The sequence below is a fragment of the Leucoraja erinacea genome, chromosome 9, assembly GCF_028641065.1.
Source record: "Leucoraja erinacea ecotype New England chromosome 9, Leri_hhj_1, whole genome shotgun sequence".
NCBI lineage: Eukaryota > Metazoa > Chordata > Chondrichthyes > Rajiformes > Rajidae > Leucoraja > Leucoraja erinaceus.
The window spans coordinates 58,783,696-58,804,527 of NC_073385.1; the positions used below are offsets into that span (position 1 = coordinate 58,783,696).

At 43.9% G+C, this 20,832-nt stretch overlaps 1 protein-coding gene across 1 annotated transcript in view; it reads right to left on the reverse strand.

Moving 5' to 3' along the window:
- Positions 1-4,705: 4,705 nt before the first annotated feature.
- Positions 4,706-20,832, reverse strand: part of LOC129700608 (BRD4-interacting chromatin-remodeling complex-associated protein-like) — a 55,024-nt gene continuing 38,897 nt past the window's right edge. Inside the window, exons 14-16 of the mRNA XM_055641225.1 lie at positions 18,749-18,843; positions 14,529-14,631; positions 4,706-12,099 (exon numbers count right to left, since the gene is read on the reverse strand). Of these exons, the coding sequence (XP_055497200.1) occupies positions 11,015-12,099; positions 14,529-14,631; positions 18,749-18,843 (1,283 nt within the window). The 3' untranslated portion in view covers positions 4,706-11,014. The remainder of the gene's footprint in view (positions 12,100-14,528; positions 14,632-18,748; positions 18,844-20,832) is intronic.

Here is a 20,832-nt window from a genome sequence, read left to right on the forward strand (position 1 = left end):
GCATGGGTGAAGCTCAACAGACTTTGTACTGGAGTTGGGCGTTTCAATGCCAGCATGTGGAGATGGGGACTCCACCAGAGCCCAGTCTGTGGATGTGGAGCAGAACAACAGACAGCCAATCATGTCATCTCTGGGTGCCCGCTCTACCACCCACCAAATGGAGCTCAGGGCCTGGCAGACATTGACGCAGAGACAACAACCTGGCTGCTCAACACCCGGCTTGAGATCTAACTATTCCTTTGGTTTATGTTTCACTCGCAAGAAGAAGACGACCAACGGTGCACTTGGAACACTTTCAATACCGCATAAAGGGTCTGGTTGCAAAAGGAGTAATAGAAATGGAAGGCTTTGGTAGGCATTGTCCCATCAGAAAAAACATGAAATTGGTCTATGCGGTGATGTTTAGACTTGAGATACAGCGCAGCACCAGGCCCTTCAACCCACCGAGCCCGAGCCGACCAGTGATCACGCCATACACTAAGGACAATTTATAATTTCACTGAAGCCAATTAACCTACAAACCTGTACATCTTTGGAATGTGGGAGGAAACTGGAAAGGTCACGCGGTCACAGACAGAACGTGCCAACTCCACACAGACAGCATCCGTAGTTGGGATAAAAACCTGGGTCTCTGGTGCTGTAAAGCAGCAAATCTGTGCCACTGTGCCTCCACTGCGATTGATTTACTTGTATCCAGTGTTTGGTTTTAAAAATCTGAAATAAATGATAGTAAATTTGTTATTAATTCTTGGGAAGTGGGCTTCACAGGCCGAGCCAACATCTACTGGTCCATCTCTAGTTGCCCTGCAGAAGTTGGTGGTGGGTTGCCTTCTTAACCACTGCAGTTGAGGTGTGGTTTATGCACAATGCTGTTGGGGTGGTTCCAGGATTTTAAGCCAGAAACACCGCTACTATTAGATACTAAATATATTAAATATATACTAAATGTAGACATCTTTTTATGTAATTTCCATCACTTGGAAAAGCCGCTTAAATTGAAAGTGAATAAAATGAATGGTTGAAAACTTTCTGATATGGCAGTGTTAAAAACTGGGATGCTGGAGGGACCCAAGGAGCAGACAAAGCAGTGGGTTTGGCCACAGTTGAACGCAGAGCTGTGATTCAGTGAAGTGTGGATAAACAACACCAGCCATCCGGCAGCTGTGGAGAGAACAGTCAACATTTCAGAACTCAGTGAAGTGCGTGGCCTGAAACATTAACCTATCTCTCCCACAGACAGGCACCCACAGATCCAGCATTTTCTGTGTTGATAATAAAACTCCATATTGTCTAAATTGGAACACTTTTCTAATTCAGAAACCGTGCGAAATCTTTGGGTAACAGCTAGATTCTGCCATCTAGTGGGGACCTGAAAATAAGTTTCAATCCACACAAAACACGTTAAAACTGAGGTTATGATTAAATTAACTCGTCCATGATAATTTTCATTCGTCCATGATAAAAAAATTTTAAAGGCAGTTTATAGAGAGCGTGGGGAACAGAGGCCCATGGAGTTTACAGGGAGGGAGGAGAACAGAGGCCCAGGGAGTTTACAGGGAGAGAGGGGAATAGGGGCCCAGGACGTTTACAGCGTGAGAGGGGAACAGGGGCCCAGGGAGTTTACAGGGAGAGAGAACAGGGGCCCAGTGAGTTTATCAGGGTTTATGAAGGTGTAGGGAATGGCTCCCCGGTGACTAGAAGCCGACCCATTGAGATTTCTGAACAATGGGAGAGTGGGTTATCAGAGATTTCTGTGGCTTGTTGGCATCTCTGGCAACATCATCATTCAGATAACGACTGCTCTAGATGCCCGACTTAATCGGCAAAATGTCTTTCTTATTTTTTGGATGAAAAACTACAATTGAAGGAAATCTAAAACATGATCAGAAAACACTGACAACACTCAAAGAGTCTGGTAGTATCTGCGAGGTGATTTTCATCAGAATAGTTAGAAATAGATGCCAACAGTTACGGAGAAATGGGGGTGGGGATGTATGTGAAAGGGCAGGTAAAGAGGAATCTGAATGACAAGGTGGTGTTGGTGCTAGTGGGGAGAGGGTATGAAATGTTTGGAGCAGATCAGTGTGCCCTACGTGTAGATGGAAGGAATGTATTAACACAATAAAATAGGAGCAGGATGATGCCACTTGGCCCCTCAAGCCTGCCCCACCATTCAATATGATCACAGCTAATCTCCCCAAGCCTCAACCCCTCCTCTATGTTAGACCCACGGAGGCATCAATACCCCAGTTTAAAAAAAAATGTATCTATCTCCTTTTTAAATACAGTACTTCTAATCATTCGGCCTCTACAACTCTCCAGAACAGAAAATTCTGGAGATTCACCCTGTCCGAGAAGAGACTTCGCACACTTCAGTTTAAATGACCACTCCATCTGCTGGATTAAGTATCCAGAGAACCGGCCTCCATTGCCTCTGAGGCAGAGAATTCCACAGATTCACAATTCTGTGTGAAAAAATGTTTCCTCATCTCAGTTCGAAATGGCTTACCCCTTAGTCTTAAACTGTGGCTCCTGGTTCAAGACTCCCCCATCATCGGGAACATGTTTCCTGCCTCTAGCGTGTCCAAACCCTTAATAATCTTAAATGTTTCAATCGGATCCTTCTAAACTCTAAAGTGTACAAGCCCAGCCGTTCCATTCTCTCAGCACAGTCCCGCCATCCCGGGAATTAACCTTGTGAACCTACGCTGCACTCCCTCAATAGCAAGAATGTACTTCCTCAAATTAGGGAACCAAAACTGCACACAAATCTCCAGGTGTGGTCTCACTAGGGCCCTGTACAACTGCAGGAGGCCAACATGCCATTTGCTTTCTTCAATGCCTGTTGTACCTGCATGCTTACTTTAGTTGACTGATGAACAAGGACCCCCAGATCTCGTTGTACTTCCCCTTTTCCCAACTTGACACCATTTAGATAATAATCTGCCTTCCTGTTTTTGCTACCAAAGTGGGCAACCTCACATTTATCCACAATAAACTGCATCTGCCATGCATCTGCCCACTCACCCAACCTGTCCAAGCCACCCTGCATTCTTATAGCATCCTCCTCACAGTTCACACTGCCACCAGCTTTGTGTCATCTGCAAATTTGCTAGTGTTACTTTGAATCCCTTCATCTAAATCATTGATGTATATTGTAAATAACTGCAGTTACAGCACGGAGCCTTGCGGTACCCCACTAGTCACTGCCTGCCATTCTGAAAGGGACCCGTTAATCCCTACTCTTTGTTTCCTGTCTGCCAACCAATTTTCTATCCATGTCAGCGCTCTACCCCTAATACCATGTGCCCTAATTTTGCCCACTAATCTCCTATGTGGGACCTTATCAAATGCTTTCTGAAAGTCCAGGTACACTACATCCACTGGCTCTCCCTTGTCCATTTTCCTAGTTACATCCTCAAAAAATTCCAGAAAATAAGTCGAGCATGATTTCCGCTTCGTAAATCCATGCTGACTCGGACCGATCCTGTTACTGCTATCCAAATGTGCCGCTATTTCATCTTTGATGATTGACTCCAGCATCTTCCCCACCACTGATGTCAGGCTAACTGGTCTATAATTCCCTGTTTTCTCTCTCCCGCCTTTCTTAAAAAGTGGGATAACAATAGCTACTCTCCAATCCACAGGAACTGATCCTGAATATATAGAACATTGGAAAATTATCACCAATGCATCCACGATTTCTAGAGCCACTTCCTTAAGTACCGTGGGATGCAGACCATCAGGCCCTGGGGATTTATCAGCCTTCAGTCCCATCAATCTACCCAACACCATTTCCTGCCTAATGTGGAGTTCCTTCCGTTCCTCCGTCACCCCAGATCCTCTGGCCACTAGTGGATCAGAAAGATTGTTTGTGTCCTCCTTAGTGAAGACAGATCCAAAGTACCTGTTCAACTCATCTGCCATTTCCTTGTTCCCCATAATAAATTCACCTTTTTCAGTTGACAAGGGTCCAACTTTGGTCTTAACTAATGTTTTCCTCTTCACATACCTAAAGAAGCTTTTACTATCATGTATTCTTGTATACTTTGTATTCTTGGCTAGCTTATCTTCGTACCTCATCTTTTCTCCCCGTATTGCCTTTTTAGTTATCTTCTGTTGCTCTTTAAACATTACCCAATCCTCTGGCTTCCCGCTCATCTTTACTATATTGTAGTTCTTCTCTTTTATTTTTATACTGTCCCTGACTTCCCTTGTCAGCCACGGTCACCCCTTACTCCCCTTGGAATCTTTCTCTTCACTAACTATAAGTTTCTTGTTGCCTCATCTTTACCATGGGGTCCCAGTCCCTTTAAACACGCATCTTCCCCCAGGAAGGATTCAAAACCCACTGGTTCGTCCTTGAACAGAGATCCAATCAGTTTCCCTCTACTAACACTCTCCTCCACCGGGATATGCTCCCGAGATATTAACCACCTATACGATATGTACAATGTATGTTTTTGTGTGCTGTCCGAGTCTGTGTCTGTGATGTTGCTGCAAGCAAGATTTTCGTTGTAGCTGTACCTCACCTAACTTGTGCATCTGACAATGAACCCAATTCAACCTGACTTGTGAATCATGCGCACACCCCATTCCGTGGCCCTGTATGTCACCCTGTCAAATGCAGGTTTCAATATTTAGATGAAAGTGCCAGCACTTGAAGAAACTGCAACAGAAATACAGCAAATCATTTATCTTTTGCATTTTCCTTATTTATTAGGAAATGATTCTTTAATAAATAGCTCAATAAAAATGTATACAAAAAGTTCATTTTTTTTTAGGGCAAGAGATTTAATACTGTTCCAGCCAACCAACCATACCATCGAGGGAGGAACTGCAGATGCTGGTTTAAACCGAAGACAGACACAATAGGTTGGAGTAACTCAGCGGATAAGGCAGCATCTCTGGAGAAAATGAATAGTTGAAAAGGAATCAGATCTGAAGAAGGGTCTCGACTCTTAACACCACCTATTCCTTTTCTCCAGAGATGCTGCTTGAACAGGTGAGTTGCAATGATCCCATACCATTCGGTTGACACATTACTGATAATGTTGACAATGCCATGGAATTCAAGTAAGGCCCTGAATTGACTAGAAAGACAAAACGAGCTGTACAAAGTAATAACATTGACTCATCGTGTATACACACAGCAGCCGAGGTTTTATGGCTCAATATGCTGCTGAGGTATTAACCACAAACACACAAACTCATTATCTGAAGATTAAGCAATTTGCATGGTTGTGATGTCTAACTCAAGCTGTGACAGAATATTGTATGTGTATGTGTGCACATATCTGTAATTTAATAGGAGTAGCAGGTAAACAAAGTTCCCCTATTGTTATGCACTTGTAAAACTATGTAATGCAATTGTTACCTTATGTTTCGTCCCTCTTTTGAGGGTCGCTCAGTGGCGTGTCACTGTTAGCCATTGTTTATATTTAAATGTAAGGCAATCATACAGAGTATCCCAGGAAACATCCCCACTTTTATATGTAAACAATGGCTGACACTGCTGGGCAACCCTCAAAAGAGACAGTAAACATAAGGTACCAATTGTATGATATAGCTTTACAAGTGCATAACTATGGAGAAACCTTGTTTACCTGCAACAGTTACTAATATGAAAATACAAAGATACACACACACACACACATATCACGTAAGGTTGCAGCATTTTGAACCAGTGTGAAATACATGCCCCGGATGTGCATTACATGCAATGTCCAAGCCACAAGATCACTTCAAGTAAATAGCCCACATTTGGGTAAAGAGCACAAAAGGAGATTTTGAAGAGACTTTATCTGAAAAAAAACACCAATGTTTATGATTTGGATTCTTATATCTGAAGGTTCAATGTTCAGAAAATCAACATCAACTTTATTGAACTTGAGCCTGTAGGGGGGGAAAATGGGTATTGAACTGAGAGTGATTTTTGGAGACACAGGAACTACAGATGCTGGTTCACAAAAGATGACAGAGTGCTGGAGTAACTCAGCGGGTCAGGCTACATCTCTGGGGAACATGGGTAGGTGATGTTTTGGGTTGAGACCCCGCAGAATGCAGGGATTTTTGGATATTTAATTTTAGTTAATTTTGCAAAGATTGCTGGTACAGGCACTGTCTCCTTTATCAGTTGGAGTGGCCGAACGTGGGCTAGTGGGAGAAAATAGATAACAGGAAGAAAATCGAGGAAATGGGACTCATTGATATAGTTACAGAGTTATACAGCAAAACAGATCCTTTGCCCAACAAAGTCCAAATCGACCACAGTGCCTACCTGAGCTAGTCCATTTGTTTGCATTTGCCTCGTATTCATGTAAACCTTTCCTTTCCATCTATCGGTCCAACTGATGAATTTACACCCACCTTTATCTCTGGTTGACAGGAATGCTCAAGCTGACACAGACTCGTTGGGTTGAATGGGTTACTCCTACTTTGTTAGGGGAACAGAGACCTTGCTGCCGGGCCATCCGCAGACTGCATTTCAGCCCGATGTTTAGACTGCTGCCCGAAACCCCCAGATGAAGTCTGACACAGCATTTGCATTAATACTCACTCAACGCTCTGTCACAAACCTGTGCAGTCTCTGCCTGGAAACAAAATGCAGTCACAAGAACAGACAGGTAGGTGGATAGAAAGGGCTTAGAGGAATAGGGGCCAAATGCAGGCAAATGGGACCAGTTTGGAATGCCATCTTGTAGCGTTGTTACAAATTCCTGCCAACAGTGGTGCTCTTGATCTGCTCACTGCCTGTGCGTGCCACTCGAGAGGTTGTGGGGGTGGGGGTTAGTAAAATACAGGTTTTTATTGGTTGTCAAGTAGGGATTTCCTCGCAAGACAAGCTTATGAGGACATTTTGTTCTCTCATCCCGTTCGCAATTTAAAAGCAAACGTTGCTTAACTATTGAATCGCTGGATAAAAATCGGGACAGCTTCAATGCGTTCAAAATCACAGATCGCAAGTTCAGGACAAAACAAAAGGTATGTACTGTCGTGCATTTATTTAACATCTTATCTAGTTTTTGGTGTAATTTCATTTTAATCTGTTGATGCGAAATATGTTATTTAGGCCCTGATATCGACCATGTCCTGCCTGCCGGCTGTGACTGCAAATGTGCGCAAAATCATGGTGGTGGCCACAATCCGATTTCTGTATCACAATACACAAACATCCACTCTCAAGATAATCAAATTAATTATTTTTTGCACAATCATGTCATAAGAACATCTAAATGATCTATGTTTTGTGTTATTGTCTATCCATGATCAATATTTTCATACTAAATATCTGACTAAAAACTTCCACAATAAATAGTACAACAGATTTGATTTGACATAGAAATTCATGACAAAGTGAGATTTAAACATCATGTTATATTGTGAATTCTTGTGTGAATGGGATCAGTTTGTTATTTGGATACTTTGGCTATTTAAAAATATATTTTTAGCCTTTTCTTAAGAATGGGATAGATGTTTAGATCTAGTAATTGAATTCAGATGAATCTAATTGATTTGATGACTGATGAATATGATTTTTTTGTTGGGTATTTACTATTTGTTGTAACGTTACAATAATATTAAAGTTCTGATCTTGAGAATATCACATTTTTGAATTTTCAAGGCAGTCTGGGAGTTTATTACTATTTCCGTCACAACGGTTAAATTTGTAATTAGCTACAATTAGGTAATTAACCAATTATATACTTTAATTTCAGGTCATCCAAGTAAGATGTATCATATTTGTTTCAGAATGCTTCAATCTATAATAACTGAAAATTTCATTCAGTTCTCTTAATTTTTAAGAAAGTTATGGGCTTTTGACTGTCCTCGATCACAGCTTTTGTGTTAAGTCAATAAAAGCAATAGGGAACAAGATGCTAATTTATGAGTATGGAAATGACCATAACTTTTTTAATACTGAAGATATGAAAGTGAATTAGGTATCAAATTAAAGTTATTTTTATGCTTTGTCTGATGGGATGAATTACAGGCTTGATTTTTAAAATCTCAAAATTTTGTAACATTCCTACATCTTGGTTGGCATGGACACGTTGGGCAGATTGGTCTGTTTCATGCTGTGCACCTCTATAACTCTAACACACCTTAAATTATCCTAGCCAAGCTCAGAACCCCTGAAAACCAAAGATTTTTTGTCTGCTGTAAAATGCAGTAATCGACTTTATCCCGGGGCGGAAGGCTCACTCTGGACTTATTCTAGCTTATTTAAACATCTCTTTCATTGGAAGAAGCTGGGTTTTCCAGGGTGGAAATGAAGACTTAGCAGGTCGAGAGTTCAAACCTCGCTCAGAACCCAGGCTGTCCTCCTGCAGGACTGAGGGACTTTTTCATCTACTTCCCATACACTAGGGACATGTTTTTTGGGATGTGGGAGAAAATTGGAGAAAACCCAAGCGGTCACAGTGAGAACATGCAAACTTCTCGTAGAGAGCACCCAAGGTCAGATTTGAACGTGGATTTCTTGCACTGTGAATGCAGAGTGAAGCAGCTCTATCAGCTGCGCCACTGTGCCACCTGGAGTGAGTAAGTTGCCCAACCACAGTGATCATATCTTAAACCATTTGAAGGTGTTTGGGATATTCTGAGATACTGAAAGGATGGGACTTTCAGTTGGACACCTCTGGACATCTCATGTTGGCCAACAATCATGAGCTTGTTCTTCACAAAGAGCTTTGAGCTTCCATTGGTATGTACAGAAACACATCAATGAAGGCTGTCAGAATCTCTAAAAGGGCAGAGTTGAAGTTGGCCTTTGTGGTCACTAACACTCACTGGGGCTCCCTGATATTGATGGAAACACCCTCCCTCTCAATGTCCCAACTATCTATATGGAGGTCTGAGACTGATGTCTCACTGATGTTGCCTGACCCGATGAGTACTTCATGAATGAATTTGTAAGGTCCAAAATGTGCCAGAATGTGCAGACAGAATGTGTGTGCCTTTTTTGTCTTTTCCGCCATAGGAAAACCAGACCTCTCTTTTGAAGTTAGGATTAAAAACATTTAAAATGTGTTTATCTCCATTTCAGTCAGCACCAAGTATCAGGACATGAAAATTTGCTTTGAACAGAATGAAATACGGTGACAATGGTGAGTATGAATAAATTGAAGCCAATGACTGGTGATAGCCCAGCACACATCCACACATGCGTGATGAGAAAGCTCCTGCCTCATCTCACTGTTAGTGCTCCTAGTGAGAGCTCTCCGCCTTCACCATACTCACGTCAAGGGGCCAGTGTGCAGGGTCATTCAGTGGATCACCCCTGCTCCTCGAACGCGGTACCTTCCTTAGTTGGACCCCCTCTCCTCACCTGTGGGATGATATAACAAGCACTCCACTACCTCCACCCTGTTCCAAACCACAATGGCAACACAATTCCCACGGACATCTTTGGATCCTGATTCCCACATTCCAACAGGTTTACTACAAGCTGTCCAGATGGGGAACGCACTGACCTCAGCCTGAGGATGCTCCATGTTAATCGACAGGAGTTCAGAGATCGCTCAGATGTTCTCTCTGACCTTTAACAACAGTTGAGGATCGATCAACATTGCCGACCACGATAAAGATAACGGGGGATCAGGAAGCCACTTTTAATTCAGACCTGCATGCATTCTTTGACCTGTTGTAGCCCTCGAAACGTTAATAAACCCTCATTAATACATCTGTAAGAGTTGGAAGCCAGTTTTGTTACATCAACTTTGGGGATTTCTTCAGCTATAAAATATCCTGTGGTAATCATAAAAACAGTATTATAGGACCCGAGAAAGGTGAAAGTGCTTTCTTTCTCAAACCAGGCTTGGTAAAAGTGGCAACTCAGGAGTTCATTGAACCACAAAATTCTATGTGGATTTCTTGTTCGAGCAAGAGGCTTCTGCAAACGGCTGATTATGGACTAAAGCTGCAAAACCCAATGTCTAAGTTAAAAAGTTGTAAATAAAACAAACATTTCTGGTTTATATCAAGGTGACACGATCCCCGATAAAGTGCAAGACAATCTTGATTTAAATCATACTTTTTAAAATTAAATATAGATCAGTGCAATACATTTCTTGCAAAGAAATATATTCTAAAAGTTGCAATTTTTGCAACAATTCCAGATTAAGAAGAATTTGTCTTTATAAACACTGATTCATAATTCCTATAGACAAAATATTCATCGGTAAAGATCATCTGTTCATGTGAATTCTGAGAACATATTTCAAAATGATTCAACACCAAGTTCCAAAACCAAATGCTTAATAACCTGGAGACATAAGGAATTACAGAAGATAGACACAAAATTACTCCAGCATTTTGTATCTATCTTTAGTTTAAACCAGCATCTGCAGTTCCTTCCTACACATAAGGAATTACAGATGCTGGTTTACAACAAAAGACACATTGTGCTCGAGTAACTCAGCGGGTCAGGCAGCATCTCTGGACAACACAGATGGGTGACGTTTCGGGTCAGGACCCGAACTTCATGATTGAACTATGTCCTGCTGGGGTGTGTGAAAGAAACTGGTGTCAACCTGTCTCCAGAGGAAGGAGGAACTATGGCAACCATGGACCATAGTGCTAACCCACACATGACTGGAAATTGTGGCCATGAAGGAACATGTTAAAGGCAGTGAGAAACACAGGGCTGCAATAACCAGGATTCAGTGCTGTGAGATGAGTGAACCAGTGATCAATAAAATCCTCCAACTGACCACTGCACACGTTGAGGTACACTTGGAGGTTTATCAAGGATTGAAACATCTGATTTGGTCTTTAGTGTTAATAAATAATGCTATTGTACAAAACTGCTTGTGTAGGTGTCAGCTGCTTCATCTACAGCTTGCCCTTCTCCTGCACAACTGGTATTATATAATAATCTGTGTAGGCACTGTCCAGGAGACTGTTCAACTATAGTTTTCTGCACTCAAACCAAAAGACAGGTGCAATGTTTTTAAAATTAAACATAATTTCCAACCTATTCCTCTTACGTTCCAGCATCTCGCTAGTCGCTTCAGGTGCTGTTTACTATCTCTCCCAGAGTGGAGGTCTCAGCTCCAATGATGCCACTTTCTTGTTCTTGTTGCATGAAGTCCTCCGAGGGAGAGCTAGGGGAGCAGGGAGGGGTGCTCAGCTCGGCTAGCTCAGGAGTCTCTTCCTCTGATGTCTGCAGCCTCTGCAGGTCCAGGATGCTGTTGATGGCGCTCTGCAGGTGCTGATTCAACGCGCTGTCCTGGGGACTGTCGCTGGAGAAGCTGCCGTTCTCCTCCGACTCAGACCGCCTCCGCTTGGGCCGAGGGAGAGACAGCTCCCAGGGCAGGTGACAGATGGAGTCCACCTCCATCAGACCCCGCGCGATGGTGTCCTCCACCTCGTTGCTTGTGTGGTCGCCCCACCTCCCTCCTGGCCGACCCCTGGTTCTGAACGGCAAGCTGCCGCCTGCATTCCTGCTGTCGGAGGTCAAGTGCCGAGCTCCAGTGCCCAGTGGGCAGCAGCTAAGACTGACCTTCTGGTCGTCTCCAAGTCTACTTGCAGCACTGTCCTGAGGCAGGTACGTTCTGGTTGGATCAGGTACCAGAATGGGGCTGCAACAACAAGGACGATTCATTTTGCCTTTCGCAAGGTGGAGCCTTTGTTTCGGCAGGTCCCTGGTGCCCAAACGTTCCAGCAGCCGTCTCTCAGCCAGGGACGGGACGGTGCAATTGCAAGCTCTGTTGCTGTGATTGAAGGAGCTTGGAGTACAGCCTCTGGTCCCTGAGAGCTGCTTGACTGGACTTACAGGTAGATGGTCAAATTCTGTGTGATGAACAACCTGGTTGTAACCTGCTTCCTGCTTTATCTTCAGCTTGAGTCCACTTCTGCTTCTGACTGTGTAGATTTTCGGAGGGCTGGGGGGGCTGGAGACAACGGGATCTTCTCCAGCCGGCTGGGCTCTCACACCAGCGTCCAAGGGCCAGATCCTGGCCTGCCTGATATCCAGCTCGGGGGCTGCGAGCTGCTTTGTACTTTGAATGAGTGTATTGGGAGCAACAAGAAGACAAGCAGAGGTCGGTGGAGAGTTGTCGATGTCTGGTTGGAAAACCGATGAAATATATGCATCTAAAAATAAATGAAACAAACATTCTCAGCACTAATGTCAAATTAGGGGCAGCAGTGAGTCATCAAACCTTTAGTCTCACCTCAAATATTTATCCTTAACCTCCATTCTGTCACTGTATGCTTTGCTCTCAATCAATATCAAGAACTTTGCCAATCTCAGCCTTGGATGATTGGGAATCTACGATTCTCTGGCTTGAGAAATGCACAGATTTACAATTCTCTGCATCAGTTTCTCCTCAACTCAGTCTAAAACCTCAGAACAAGATCCCTTAAGAGTACTGAGACTGAAAGAGATGCATTGTGCCCTTAGAACAGGCAAACATATGCTAAATCATTCTTCGATTCTAAGGACTGACGTGGAGGACTTTGGCTCTTCCTACTTCAATAGCCAGCAACAGAGGAGTGGATGGGCCTGTGAGGGAGGATAATGTCCAAGGTTTTAGGGAGAAGGGGATTGAGGCTGATGGGATTGCTTGGCTGACGGCCAGCGTGGGCACAATTGGTGGAGTTAACGACCGGTGTCACGATCATGATGCTGGCAGTGTTTGGTTTTAACCTCTCTCTGCTCTGTCGGAGAAATACTCCAAGAGTGGATTTAATTGCATGAGAACCGTACTCATTTCAGCCTTAGGTTTGTCTGCTAAGTTTCAGGTTAGTTTATTGTCACCTGCAGCGAGGTACAGTGAAAAGCTTCAAAAAGACAAGATATGATTACAATCGAGCCATTCACAATGCATAGATACATGACGAGGGAATAACGTTTAGTGCAAGTTTAAGCCAGCAAAGTCTGATCAAGGATAGTCTAATGCCCCTGTCCCACTTAGGAAACCTGAACGGAAACCCCTGGAGACTTTGCGCCCCTCCCAAGGTTCCGAGCGGTTTCTGCTTCTTCTATATTCTATAGAAGAAGCGGAAACCACTTTCGAGCATTAGGGAGACTGACAAAAACCTCCGGGAACCGCACGGAAACCTTGGGTGGGGCGCAAAGTCTCCAGAGGTTTCCGTTCAGGTTTCCTAAGTGGGACAGGGGCATTAGGGTCACCCATGAGGAAGATAGTAGTTCAGTACTACTCTCCAGTTGTGGTAGGATGATTCAGTTGCCTGATAACAGCTGGGAAGAAACTATCCCTAAATCTGGAGGTGTGTGTTTTCACACTTCTGCACCTTTTGCCTGATGGAAGAGGGGAGAAGAGGGAGTGGCCAGGGTGCGACGTCCTCGATTATGTTAATTGTGTAAAAATATTCCACTCCCCCACTTCTAACTTGCTTGCAACTAATTACCAGGGTAGGGTCCCAGCCCATAGAGCTGAACGGCACAAGTGTCTGCACGGCTCCTCATCACACTGAGCTCTCACACCTTGCAGTGCACCACTGTTTGAATGTGCCTCTCTGGCGGCTGAGATGGGGCTCCAAGTAATACACTGGAAACTGTTTTACAACTTTCTATTTGCCTCAAAGAAAGTCTGGACAAGAGTGGCAGCTTTGGGTCAGTAATTGATTGATTTTTGATTGTCAACTGATTTTTTTAGTTGGCTCAAGTTCCCCTGTGGAGATCTCATTGGTTCTCCAGAGGGAGTGCTGCATTTTAGGAGCTGGAGTCACCTGGAATGTAGCTAACCTGAGGTCCACCTGCTCACCTCAATGGCACAGAGATAAAGACTGCAGAGGCTGGAGGTCACTTTGTGTGTGGACAACATTTGTCCTTCAACCAGTATCATTACAATAGGTTATTGCCATCTATGGGACCCTGCTATGTAAAATTGGCCAATATCTCTGCTTGCAGCAACACCTGACTTAAACTGGACAGGAAAGTGGCCGATGATGCCCAACAGTTGGGAGGAGTGTTTTTTAGAGGTAATTCCCACGATTTTTAATACTACCGCATATCTGTAACAAATATCCAAAAATATAGCACTAGATTGCTTTGATTTTTATGACCAACTCAACCTATAATTGCTAGGTTATAGGTTGTTGGTCATATAAATTGTAGGAGCTGACAGATGGCGCAATGGGCTAAGTGTTCGGCTGGCGACCGGAAGGTAGCCGGTTCGAATCCCGCTTGGAGTGCATAATGTCGTTGTGTCCTTGGGCAAGACACTTCACCCACCTTTGCCTTGTGTGAATGTGTGTGAGTGATTGGTGGTGGTCGGAGGGGCCATAGGCGCAGATTAGCAGCCACGCTTCCGTCAGTTTGCCCAGGGCAGCTGTGGCTACAGAAGTAGCTCACCACCACCGAGTGCGACTGAGGAGTGAATGAATAATGCGATGTAAAGCGCCTTGAGTATCTAGAAAGGCGCTATATAAATCCCATCCATTATATAAATGTAAAAGCAATTGACTTGAATTACAATTTGCCCAGCCGTGTTGGCATTTGAACGTCCCCACATCCGAAGTTTGCTAATGTTAAAGTATTGAAAGAGCTGTCTCACCGGGACTGTCCCTGGCCAGTTGCCTTGCTTCCAGGAAAGCCACCTTTTCTTCCTGAATGAACATCCGATTGATCATCACCATCTCAGCGGAGGATTTTGTCCTCTGAAAAACAGAGAAAATTAAGCCGTGAGCACCAGGACCAATGGTTTATCAAGATTGGAGCAGGAGAAGGCCCTTCAGCCCATCAAGTGTGCTCCACAATTCAATCTGATCACATGTTGTCTTTGGTTAAAAATACCAGGGACTTTCAAAATATATCAAGTACATTGCAGACTCAAGAACTGCAGATACTAGAAATGTAAGCAAAACACAAAGTTCTGGAATAACTCAATGGCTTAGGCAACATCTGCGGAGGGAATGGATAATTCATTCAAACCTGTTCCAGTTTTTAGGCCAATTTACAAGCTTTATACTTTGCTATCACGTTTATTGATAGGTACAGTCAGACCATTCATCCTGTTTTTTTTCCTCACATAAACTATGTATCCATTCTTTAAAAGTTAACTGCAGCTGGCTTACTGGCTTACCTTTTAATGTACTTTACTAACTAACATAAGGGGAAATGGAGTGGGATAGTGGCGGATATGGGTGCACATCCAAGTGGGACACAGGGAGGAGAAGGGGTAGAAAAAAGAGGGGATTGAGTTATTGGTTAGTTACCAAAAGTTACCAAAAATTGGAGAATTCAATGATCATTGCGTTGCCAAGCGTGATATGAGATGTGTTCCTTCAGCTTGTGTTTGGCCTCATTCTGATGATGGAGACGGCCCAGGACAGGAATGGGAAGGGGTTAAAATGGTTAGCAACCGGGAGATCCAGCAGGTCTTGGCGGATCGAGCATAAGTGTTCAGCAAAACGGTCGCCCAGCCTACGCTTGGTCTCGTGGTTGCAGGGGTAAGTACCTGGAGAGGAGGTGGTGTGGGTGAGAAGAGATGAGTGAACCAAGGCATGCAGAGGGAGTTGGCTGAAGAAGGCAGAAAGGGGTGGGGATGGGAAGATGTGGCTGGTGGTGGGATCACTTTAGACTTTAGAGATACCAAGTGTAAACAGGCCCTTCGGCCCACTGAGTCCACACCAACTAGTGATCACCTCAAACACTAGCAGTATCCTACACACAGTCTTCTATTTTACAGAAGTCAATTAACCTATAAACCTGCACATCTTTGGAGTGTTGGGGAAAACAGAAGCACATGGAGAGAATCCACGCAGGTCACAGGGAGAATGTATAAACTCCATACAGAGAGCATCCGTAGTGAGAATCGAACCCAGGTCTCTGGCACTTAAAGGCAGCAACTATACTGCTGCTCCAATATGCCGCCCTAGTTGAAGGTGGAAGACATGTTAAAGAATGATGTGTTGGATTCTGAGGCTGGAGGGTTGAACGGAAAGGACTAACACAATCCTATTCTTGTTCTGTCTTGGGGGCAGGGGGCGTATGGGTAGAGCTGTGGGAGCCATCTACAATAGCAGGCGGGAAACCACATTTACTGACGAAAGAGAACATCTCGGATGTCCTAGAGTGGAAAGCCTCATCTTGGGAACTGATGCAACGGAGATGGAGAAATTGAGAGGGGATGGTGACTTTGGAAGAGGCATGGTGAGAGGAGGTGATGTCCAGATAACTGTAGGAGTCAGTGGGTTTATAGTAGATGTCAGTTGATAGTTTGTCTCCTATGATGGTGACAACTGATCGAGAAAGGGGAGAGCGGTATCAGAGATAGTCCAAGTGAATTTGAGGGCAGTGTGTACATTAGTGGTAAAGTTTATGAAGTTCTGCAGGGTAGCAAGAGGCCGCTCCAGTGCAGTCATCGATACAGTGGAGAAAGAGTTGGAGGATGGTGCCAGTGTACGTTCAGAACAAGGACTGTTCGATGTAACCTACAAAAAGTCAGACGCAACTGGGGCCCATGGCTTCATCTTTAACTTGAAGAAAGTGAAAGGAATCAAAATAGGAATTGTTGAGGGTGAGGACAAGTGCTGCCAGGGAGAGTGTTAGTAGATGGGAACTAATTGGGTCTCTGTAAAGTACTGGAGGGCCTTGAGACCTTCCTAGTGGGAAATGGAGGGGTAAAGGTGGTGAATATTCATGGAAAGATGAGTTGATCGGGACCCAGGAATTGAAGGTTATTGAAGTGTTGAAGAGCGTGTGACGTGTCTTGGATGTAGGTTGGACAAAGGACGGATAGGATCAAGGTATTTAGAGCTGTACATTCAGGGATTCGGGGGGGTGGTGGTGGTGGCAGGAGCAGGCATAAACAATGGGTCTGGCAGGGCAGTCTTGTTTGTGGATTTTGGGAACGGGATAGAAATGGGCAGTGTGGGTCTGTGGAACATTAAGGTTAGTGGCTGTGGTAGGGAGCCTGTTGTTTATCTCGGGAGTCTGGAGATGTTGTCTGCATGAACATCAGCAAGGCTTTTGACAAGGTTTCCATGTTGGCTGCTCTTGAAGGTTAGATCACATGGGATCCAAGGGGAGCTATTCAATTCGAGAGTGAATTGGCTTCATGGAAGGAAGCAGAGGGTGATGGTGGAAGGTTGTTTTTCAGACTGGAAGTCTATGACTTGTGATGTGCCACAGGGATCAGTGCTGGGGCCCATTGTTATCTGTGGTTTATAGCAATGATTTGGATGAGAACATAGAAGGCATGATTAGTGAGTTTGCAGATGACACTAAAGTGGGTGTTATCATAGATAGTGAAAATGATTATCAAAAATTATAGCAGGATCTTGATCAGTTGGTTCAGTGGACTGATTCAGTGTGAGGAAGGGTCCGAACTTGAAACAGCACCCATCCATGTTCTTCAGGGATGCTGCCTAACCCACAGAGTTACTCCAGCACTTTGTGTCTTTTTTTGTAAACAGGATGGCCAAGAAGGCTTTCAGTACATTGGCCTTCATCAGTCAAGGCACTGAATATAGAGGTTGGGATGTTATGTTACAGTTGTATAAGACATTGTGAGGCCGTATTCAAAGTATTGTGTTCAGTTTTAATCACCCTGCTATAGGAAGGTTGTTCTTATGTTCTTAAGCTGGAAAAAGTGCAGAGAAAATTTACGAGGATGCTGCCAGGACTTGAGGGCCTAAGGAATAGGGAGAGGTTGGGCAGACTAGGACTTTATTCTTTGGTGTGCTGGATTATGAAGGGTGATCTTACAGAGGTGTATAAGATCATGAGGGGAATATATAGGGTTAATTCACACAGTATTTTCCCCTGACTAGAGGAATAAAAAGGATTCTATCTTCACATCAGCGATAAATATTGAATAAATATAAAGGAGAAAAAAGTGCAGGTACACAATAAAAAGGGAAAAGAGGTCTGTGTTCAGAATGAGAGGTGATCTCATTGGAAACGTGTAGAATTGCTCTGGTTTGACAGAGTGGATGTTGAGACTGTTCTCAACCGTCATGGGTCATGATCTGGGCATCTTTGTGCAGGATAACCGACTGACCATTCATCAGAGAGATAAGAAGAGTTGTCTTCACGAAGAGGGTTGGAGCTCCGTGCCCAGGAGAACAGCGGATGCACAGTCACTGACTCAATACAGAACTGAGAATGGCAGATATTGGGCACTCTGAGTGTTGTGGTGAACTATTTTCGATCTTAGGAAATGACAAAGGGACACAAAAAGGATCTATGGCCTACACCTGATCCTATTCATTGATGTTCTATGCCAGGATAGCTCAAGTCTGATTTGTACCTTTTAAGCACTGATATTATTTGGTGCCACTCAGAAGATAAGTGCTGTTACTGTAGTGTTCCTGCGCTAAGGAGGGCAAAGAGAAATGGCCATCCTTCTTATCCATCACCCGCAGCTGGAGACTATTAATACAGTAATAGCCCTGTCCCAAGGTGCGAGTTCATTCCAAGAGCTCTCCCGAGTTTAAAAAAAATCAAACTAGTGGTAAGCATGGAGAATGAACATAGCGGGTATGTCGGAGCTTAGGGACGACTCTTAGCGCTAACGGCAGGTACTTGGGATAACTCGGTAATGGCAGGTAAGCACGGGAAGACTCGTGACGATTTTTCAACATGTTGAAAAATGTCCACCAGAGACCCGAGTACCGACGAGTGGCCATTACCGTAAATCTCCGAGTTCGGTTTAAGGGTATGGGATCCGTTGACCTCTGTTCCAAGCAAAGAACCCCTATGGTTGAGCTACATTAGAGGGATTTGGTTTTTGATCTCTGAAGATCATTTAAAATATCTTGAAGACCTTACCCTGGACTCTTCGAAGAGCAGCATACGATATTTGTTCTGCATGGCCTGGGTCTGCTTGAGGAGATTTGCCGACACAACCTGAAACTCTTCATCCACTGCGGGCAGAAAGATCCAGAAGAACCGTAAGAATACTACGAAGCGTACGATAACGTGAAGTTTACATCTTGTAACCTAACATTCAATTACAAAATACTAGAGGTTATTTCATTCATTCAGAAGCTTTCATCTGCAGGGCTGTACAAGGAGCACCATCAAGGCCATGTTCCCGTTACTGGAATATGTGTACACTCTTTTTTTCACAGAGAGTGGATTCAGATAGGAACACGCAACAGGACTATAGTGCTGAAGAAATTCCAGAAGGAAACCCCATATCTATATGATGGTCTTTAGCCCATGAAGGAGTTCAGGGAAAAGTTTTTTTGCTCAGACAACGGCTACAATATGGAACTTGCATTCACAAGAAGTTAGTAGTTGAATTATAAAGATATGCTTCAAGGAAAGCTGCAAAAATATTTGAGGGAGAAAATAATATTTTTCCATTTGGGTATGAAATTAAATACAATGACAACCAGACCTGGCTATGGTCACTCCAAACCTACCCCAATCCAACCAGGGTCAATCTGAGCCAGATCTAACTAGGGCCAATCCAAATTTGATCTGATGTGACCAGGTCTAATCTAAACCCAACCCAATCATAGCCAATTCAAACCTAAACACGGAAAATGTGGAAATACACAGACAAGAGAAACAGCGCTAATGTTTCAGGTCAAAGTCCTGACTGTCTAAATCGGACTCAACCACATCCAATCCAAATTTGATCCAAACAGGGCACACCTGAATCCAACACAAACAATTCAAATCCTAGCCTAAACATACGCAGACCAATCCAGACTCAGCTGCTGCCATTCTGAATAGTGTCTGATCCCCAGCCCAACACAGCCACTCTGACATGGTACGAAAAAAGATACAAAGGGATGGAGTAACTCAGCAGGTCAGGAAACACCCCTGGAGAACATGGATAGGCGATGTTTCAGGTGGGGATATTTCTTAAATCCAAATCTACAATTTCACCTATCCATGTTCTCCACAGATGCTGCCTAATCCGCTGAGTTACTCCAGCATATTTGTGTCTATAACAGCGTCTGCAGTTCCTTGTTCCTCCTCCTGACATGGCACAACTTTACCAAAGTCAATCTGTAACTGATCAAGCTGGACCCAGTGCCAGTCCAAACCTAACCTCAAGCTCCTGTGATGTTGTAGAAGGATAGGTCAGATAAATGCATGGCTAAATGAGGTGCAGGGAGTGTGGGTTTTAGGTTCCTGCATTAGTTGGACCATTTCTGGGGAAGATGGGACCTGTATAAAAAGGACAAGTTGAACCAACATCCTAGCAGGGAGGTTTGCTGCTGGTGTCGGGGGAGGTTTAAACTGTTGGGAGAGGAATGTGGCTCAGAATCAATGTTTAGATAGAGTGGTGCAATTACCTTGATGAGAAAAAGTCATTAGGTCCAGTAGGCTGAGCAGAAGGATAAATGTACCTAAGAAAAATACAAAGTAACATTGCATCTAGTATAATGCAGGGAGTCAATTTACTATGATCGATTACCTCAGAGCCTTAATTAACATGGGGACTACATTATTGTTGCCATTAGTAAAAGACAAGTGGGACTGGCATCTCAATATCCTGGGCTACAGAACTTTCATCTGATGCACGGGTGCAGTAACAGAGAAGATGCTGCTGCATTGTTCATGACTTCACATTGAGGGAGGGGACCCCTGAAGGATCCTCAAATGAGGCCATATGGGTAAAGATTAGGAACAAAAAGTACATCATCACTGTGGAGATGTAGTACAGACTATCTGCACACGACGGGAGAGAGGTGGACAGATATGTAGGAGCTGCTGACCATCTTGTTCCCATGGAGATGCTCATTCTGCATGCATCCTTTGTGTACCTCATACTAATCTGTTGTGTCTCTTTCTACTGACCTTTCTATCTCAGCACAGAACTGCTGAGAGGTTCCTACATTTGTGTCCTTTCTGCCTCTCCTTGTTCCCGGGACCTGTGCTAGGTGCTCTGAATT